This window comes from Brassica oleracea, chromosome C8 (assembly GCF_000695525.1).
Source record: "Brassica oleracea var. oleracea cultivar TO1000 chromosome C8, BOL, whole genome shotgun sequence".
NCBI lineage: Eukaryota > Viridiplantae > Streptophyta > Magnoliopsida > Brassicales > Brassicaceae > Brassica > Brassica oleracea.
In genome coordinates, this window is record NC_027755.1 from 13,795,259 (window position 1) to 13,802,479 (window position 7,221).

Consider the following 7,221-nt stretch of genomic DNA (forward strand, 5'->3'; position numbering starts at 1 on the left):
ATATATATATATCGTTTTAAATTAAACTATAAACCATATAAAATACAATATTTTAATTTCAAAATTTACTTTGAACAATTTTTTTGATAAAAGTTTTGAACGATCATTGACAACTTATTTTTTAAAAAAATTATAAATTACTAAAACTATTAATCCCACAATGAAAATTTTGTTATCAGTAATTAAATTTTTTTCTATAAAAGATACAAATGATCAAAAAAACTATATGAGTAGAAATCATCATTTAATAGACATTAATATTAAAAATATACTAAAATATATTATCTATGTTAGTATCATTTAAATTTAATAACATATCCTATCAAATATAAAAAAAAATATTTTTTGGATTAATAAAATTGATTTATATGTTCGTACTAATTTAATTATATATTTAATAGTTACTGACTTTTAATTATTTAATATATATTTATTATTTCATAATGTAAAAATATTTAATACATAAACTAATTTATATATATAATGTTGATTTCGCGCAAGACGCGGATCTTAACCTAGTATACATAGATAAGTTACTTTTCGATCAGGAATATAGGTTACTAAATATTTATTTTTAGTGATTTCTTTTATAGCAAAGATATTTACAGTATCATGTCATTGCCTCACCCCTGAGATTGCGAGTCTAACCTTTTGCGTTTTGTATGGATAATCTATACTGAGTTGGGTCAAGTGGGTGTGGCCCCTTTGACACGGCATGGTCTTTCTTCCACCGAAAATAAAATAATGAGAGAGAGAGAGACAAAAGCAAAAGTAGTAAGTTGGGTCAGGTCTCAGGTGGGAGTTGGTAAAACGTTTGAAAGAGGGAAGAATCATCAAGAACACACACAGGGTTGAGAGAGATACTCGATGGAGAGAGTGAATCAAACATTTTATTTATCGCATGGATCTCCCAGGTTGAGAGCATAGATGACACTTTGGAGGCAAGACAGTTCTTCAAGTCATGGTCCGAAAAAGTTCTTCAACATAAACCCAAATCGATCTTGATCATCTCCGCACACTGGGACACCGAGTTTCCAACTGTCAACACTGTTCTCCGCAACTCCACCATCTACTACTTTAATGGTTTCCCTGATCCCATGTACGAGGTCATTCTATCTCTCTTCCTCTTTCTTACAACAAAAACCCTAACTTTTGTCTGACCCTGATTCTATAATATTAATTCACAATGTTAGGCTTATCCTAAACCGTAATCAGACAGCAGATTTTTAAAGAAATTCATCAAGACTTTCATGTTTTTATGAATTTGATTCTTGCAGCTGAAGTATGAAGCACCAGGAGCTATTGAACTGGGGAAAAAGGTTAAAGACTTGCTAATGGGGGCAGGAGGAATGAAGCGTGTTGATGAAGATACAGAGAGAGGACTTGATCATGGAGCTTGGGTTCCTCTTATGTTGACGTATCCAGATGCAGATATACCGGTTTGTCAACTCTCTGTTCAATCATCTCAAACAGGAACTTACCATTACAGCATGGGCAAAGCATTGGCTCCACTGAAAGAAGAAGGTGTTCTTATCATTGGATCTGGAAGTGCCACTCATAACTTGAAGAAGCTTGACTTTAGTATCCCTAATGGCTCACCCGTTCCTTGGGCTTTGGAGTTTGATCATTGGCTCAGAGATTCTCTCCTTCAAGGAAGGTATAAATTACCACACACACACAAAAATCCCTAGTTAGTGTTATTAGAGTCATTGATGGTTTATTACAGATATGGAGATGTGAATGAGTGGGAAGAGAAAGCTCCAAATGCGAAAATGGCGCATCCATGGCCTGAGCATTTGTACCCATTACACGTTGCAATGGGTGCAGCTGGTGATGATGCAAAGGCAGAGCAAATCCACACAAGCTGGCAACTTGGGACTGTGTCTTATTCTTCTTACAGCTTCACTTCTTCCCTTTGAAACATTTCATTTGTATCTCCTTCACTTGTTGTGTAACTACTACAATGTAAGCTTTGTGTATTTCACTTATCTTCAATAATCATTATCCATGTATTTGTATACAAATACAACTCCTATTTGTAACAATGATGTATGAATGACCCAAGTGAACTTGAATAAACTGTATTTCGCTGTCAATTAATAGAAACATTTGTCATATTTGTCTCTATGATAGCTTTCTGCTATTTCATCATCCATTCATCCGCACTTTCCAAATACCATGCTTAGAAGCATCTCATTATGGCTTATGTGATTTTGCACATCTGACAGAGAAGTCATACAAGATGATAACATAGAAGCTTGCATGAACCTCTAATCAAATGTTTTGATCTTGGGTTAGGAGGTTGCTTTTGAACCTGTAATAAGATATAATATTGTATCAAAATAATACATCCTGATTCCCTCTCTTGTAAGTAACAAGTTTCACTATTTCACCAATACAACACACACAAATGGTGTTTTCTTGCCTCTCTCATTTCATTTTGATCTTCTCTTAAGTTTACACCACATCCCATTCTTGGCATGGATCGTAGCGCCGCTCACGAGTTCAACAGACTCTGGCGGTCCACGCAGCTCCACGTCGAATTTCTGCAGCAACATAGCTAGTGCCACGGTCGACTCCATTAGTGCAAACTGGTCTCCAATGCATTTCCTTGGCCCTCCACCAAATGGTAAGAATGCAAAGTCTGCTATGATCTGTTCTCACCAAAGGAGACAATAGTCTTGTTACAAAGCAGAATAGAGCTAAATGCAGAAGCAACTAAAAGACAATGGCTTAAAGGGAAAGACTGGATCTGCAAGTTTTGGATGTTCACCTCGTTGGGGTAAAGTGCACCAGGGCTTCGAGATGGATCAAAGCCAGCCCAGCCTTCAATGCCATTGCTCTCCTTTGTTCTTAAAAACCTCTCAGGCTCAAACTCTTGTGGGTTATCCCAAAAGTACGGAGATCTATGGAGATTGTACACCTGAATGTTTAAAAAAAAACAGAAAATAAAAAAAATGCAGGTTCCACTGAAAGAATCGTAAACGAATACAGAAAGCTACCACTTACGGAAATGAAGATGTCAGTCCCTTTTGGAACTTTATGACCTTCCTTTTCACCTTTGTATCCTCCTGCAGACTCAAGACATGGAGAATTAGAGATCTATGACCTTCCTTTCAACCTTTGTACGTTGATGAAAGCAACTTGATACATACCAGGCAAGGTTTCTGGTTTTAAAGTGCGTCTGATGAGCAGAGGTGGCTGAGGATAGAGACGAAGGGATTCTACAACGATCAGTCGTATGTACCTGAAGAAACATTGAGAAAAGCCGTCAATGATCAAAAAACAGACCACAAGAAAGATCTAAGAAGATATTATTTATAAGTAAACGTACTCGAGCTTTTTCAATGATTCATAAGTAGGTGCACCTTCACCAAGCACAGCATCAATCTCTGCTTGAGCTTTCCTAATTTTTGCAGGACTCTGTGAATATAAAAGCAGAATGCTAAAGAACTGTACAATGAGCTATTTAAGCAGTCATGGAAAAAAAGGAATAAGACACTTTAAGTGGATACTTGTGCAAGAAGGTAAACAGCCCAAGTAAGAACAGCTGCTGTTGTCTCGTGACCAGCAATTAGCATAGTCATTAAGTCATCCCTCAGCTGTTGAAGACAAAACCATAGTCATTAATATGATTATAACATTGCTGTACAGTAAGCTATATAATCTTGCCTGCCGGTCATCAATATCAACACCGCGCATATCCACCAAGAACCGTAAAAGACTTGCATCCTGTGGAGATCCAAGAAAACCAAATCAAAAGACTTTTCACAGAAAAGGAGAGATGATTCTTTAGTACAGTAAGCAAAACCTTGAGATTAGAGTAGTCGCGTTGCTGGAGCTTCTCTACATCTGTTTCCTGTCTCGTCTCTTTTGCATTTTGAATGAGTCCATCAAGGCAATCATTTATGATCTTGAGATCGCTTTGGAACTTTCTCTGCCTCGGAACGATCCATCTGGCTGGAGGAAAGTTCCAATAGGGGAAGTAGAAAGTAGACCGATGCTCTGCCTCGAAAAGAGTTCCATAAACCGCCTGTTGATGTTAACAGAAACGATTCAACAAGGGACCAACCAGCTTTTGCTATAGAGAGACTAATTCAAAGAAAATATATAAAAAAAAAAACCTTAATCACAGGGGACTCTTTTGTGACAGAGCCAAAGTCGTAGTTGAAGACACTAAGCCCTATAATATCAAGAGCCAAACTCGAGAACTCTGTTTCAAGATCCAACTCGATCGTGTCCCCCTCTCCGCTTGAAACCTCTTTCTCCTTTAAGAGTTTCTCGGATTTAAGTATCATTTTCTCGGAACAGTCGCTGAATACTTTGACCATGGCTTCCAGATACAATGCATGGAACGCAGGAGTTATAGCTGCAGCAAACACAGATAGATCATCAATAGGGCCATAAAGCACGAGAGATTAACAAAAACAAGCTTTACCTCTTCTTCTTAACTTCCAGGTGTCAAGGTCAGCAGGTATCAACCCTTTCCCCATGATGGGCTCTAAGATCTCAGCAAGAACTCCCTAAAGCAAACACACACAAAGGAAGTTGCATGATGGTGCTAAAAGAAAACAAAGGGTATTGGATAGCCATTGTGTGTGTCAGAGGTCCCAGGTTCGAGTGACCGCTGGGATGACACTAATATTACATACTGTGGTTTTGGGCAGGGGATTCCCGAACCTCTTGTTATTCAAAAGAAATAAAATAAAGCAAAAGAAACTGACTACATTACCTTGTCATAAGAAAAGGCGTTTTCTCTGAGGACATGCCTTGCAACAATAGGATCAGAGATGACAACAAAGGCCTTTGGACCAAACGCAAGTTTATACACTCCTCCATGCTTCAGAATCAAAGAACATCACGGAATCAAAACAAAGTTGATAACTAGATATTAAGATAGAGCATATATATACCTCCATGAACCAGTCGTAGAGCGATAAGAAGAGAGGCTTTCCAAACAAATCAGAGACAGCTCCTTCAGCAGTGGGCATTGACCCCAAACTTCCACCGCTTAACAGGTTTGTAAAAAGGTTGCTCGCATTGTCCAGAATATTACTACTCTTTGGCTCCTTGGTATTAGTAGATTGGCACCTAAAAAATGTCGTCACCCACAAAACCAAACTCCATTACTAACAAAACAAGTCTCTTACTTTCTTGGTTCTGTTTTTCACGTACACACAATAAAATCTATGAAAGCTATAACCTTTAGCTATTTCCATATCTATAGATTGAAGCAGAGAGCTTCAAAATTTCATCAATCGATAACTAATCTAAAGGTGAAATCGAAAGAAGAGAAACCCACCTGATGGAAAGAGAAGCTTTCTGAGTATTCCCGGTTTGAGGGTAGGAACCGAAGAGGCAGGGATCGCTCTTACCCAGATGAAGACCGCCATGGAAGGAGCTCGAAGGAGCAGCGGAAAGGAAAGACATGGCCGCCATCTTCGCATGAAGCGGAAAGATGTAAACTTTGAAGAAGATTGAACATCTCGTCCTTCTTTCTTTCTTTATAGGTAATTCTTATCTACCACCACCAGTGAACATGGCCACCACAAGCAGCAAGCATATCTATTGCATTAGCAAAGACGATTAGTGACTAGACTGACACGTGTTCACTTATACGGTAATTAATAATACTCCGTAGATACTGTTATTTTTGTACAAGCCGGAAAACCGGACTTACATAAACGATAAAATAAAAACGATGTTAAGGAAATAAACGAATGTAAAAGACGAATACAAGAACGATAAGAAATCGTATTCGCAAAGAGACATGGAGTCGAGATATGATCTCTTTCCTTAACTCAAAATATTCGCTCCGTTAGTGAGACGGGACTGTACGAATATAGAGACTCAGGATACAACCATGGCAGACGAATCACGCCTCACTCGTGATCGCCCTATCGAACTATAAACTCTACGAAACACTCTCACGCTGAGCTTAACTTAGTCCAAAAAGAATATTCTTATCGGGCCGGAGGCCCTCCACCAAGACCCAAGACCCAAAACCCAAGACCCAAGACCCAAGACCCAAGACCCAAGACCCAAGACCCAAGACCCAAGACCCAAGACCCAAGACCAAGCCCAAGCCCAAGCCCAAGCCCAAGCCCAAGCCCACACCCACGCCGAACCGAGCCGGCCGGACGGCGGCGGCGGCGCGCGCGTGGGGAGTCTCTCCTACTGAGCCGTTTGAACACTCATAGCACATGAGCATATATACTGCTCGAAAATCAGCCACACAACCAATGTGGGACTTCACTTCTTCCACATTCATTTAATAAAGAGGCCTTCGAATGGGCCATTTATATTCACATGTTTTTCAATTAATTTGGAATCCCACTTGCTTTAATTAATTGATCCAACAATCGCCACATGAATAGAATGACTAATGTCTCTAAACTTCTTCATTAAAGTCATTTAACGGCTTCTTTAGTTAACACCCGCAAGCCCATTTCTTTTCATCATTACCAATTTTTATTAAAGCCTTTGTGCTTAATAGATTGGTCCAACAATCCTCCACATGAATATAAATGACTCTAGACATATGCAGACTAAATGCAGGCTCGATAGACTCTAAGGAAAAACTATACTTATTCTAATCCTGACTAGACTAGACAGACTTATCGAGAGTGTTTGCGAAAAATTCACTGTGATTGAGTTGGTGGCATTTTTAAGCCTTGAACCACTCATAGTTAATATCTGTCGGGTTTACTTTACCAGAAGGTGAACATGATGTCTTGAACCAACTGGTGTTTTATGTAAACCGAGACAACAGGCATAACGCAGCTTCATTTTCTCGTAGAACTTAGTTCTCTATTGTGTTCATTGTGGCCCTGAACTATTCCTGGTTTTCATGAGTGAACTTAGAGAATATAACCTTGCATTCATTCTCCTAGAAACGGCCCCATTTCACACTCATTAGGTGATTGACCATGCAAAGTATTGAGTAATACTCCGCTTAGAAGCTATGGAATCATTAAAAGCTTATGCTTATCCTTCACACATTTGTTAGCACTTTTATCATCTTAGGAGCTGGGAAGAGACTACTTTGTCTCAAGTGCTTTGGTTAGATTCAGTTTGATTTTGTTTTCCCTTTGAACTTACGTCTTGGGATCTCCAGTCATGATAGGTAGGGTTGCAATCAAGCATCCTCATTCGTTATAGGCTTTAAAACCAATTCCTTTTGATGATTTAGCAACAACATCTCGTGGCAAACCTTTAGTA

At 38.9% G+C, this 7,221-nt stretch overlaps 1 protein-coding gene and 1 pseudogene across 1 annotated transcript; one reads left to right on the plus strand and one right to left on the minus strand.

The window, feature by feature from the left end:
• Positions 1 to 761: 761 nt before the first annotated feature.
• LOC106310285 lies at positions 762 to 2,090 on the plus strand (annotated as a pseudogene).
• Positions 2,091 to 2,285: 195 nt separating this feature from the next.
• LOC106312807 (cytochrome P450 97B3, chloroplastic) lies at positions 2,286 to 5,554 on the minus strand. Its single transcript, XM_013750464.1, has 13 exons — positions 5,303 to 5,554; positions 4,914 to 5,091; positions 4,733 to 4,840; positions 4,439 to 4,523; positions 4,125 to 4,369; positions 3,812 to 4,033; positions 3,673 to 3,732; positions 3,516 to 3,602; positions 3,335 to 3,423; positions 3,156 to 3,247; positions 3,010 to 3,071; positions 2,774 to 2,923; positions 2,286 to 2,654 (listed from the first exon to the last, which is right to left on the minus strand). Exons 1-13 carry the CDS (start codon positions 5,437 to 5,439, stop codon positions 2,436 to 2,438), a joined length of 1,734 nt encoding a protein of 577 aa, XP_013605918.1. The 5' UTR covers positions 5,440 to 5,554; the 3' UTR covers positions 2,286 to 2,435.
• Between the last annotated feature and the right edge of the window lie 1,667 nt (positions 5,555 to 7,221).

Coding starts and splice junctions, on each gene's coding strand:
- LOC106312807 (XM_013750464.1), bottom strand. CDS start 5,439: ATGGCGGCCATGTCTTTCCTTTCCGCTGCTCCTTCGAGCTCCTTCCAT. Junction 4,841..4,913: donor TCTACGACTGGTTCATGGAG/GTATATATATGC, acceptor TTGATTCTGAAG/CATGGAGGAGTGTATAAACT. Junction 4,370..4,438: donor CTGGAAGTTAAGAAGAAGAG/GTAAAGCTTGTT, acceptor TGTTTGCTGCAG/CTATAACTCCTGCGTTCCAT.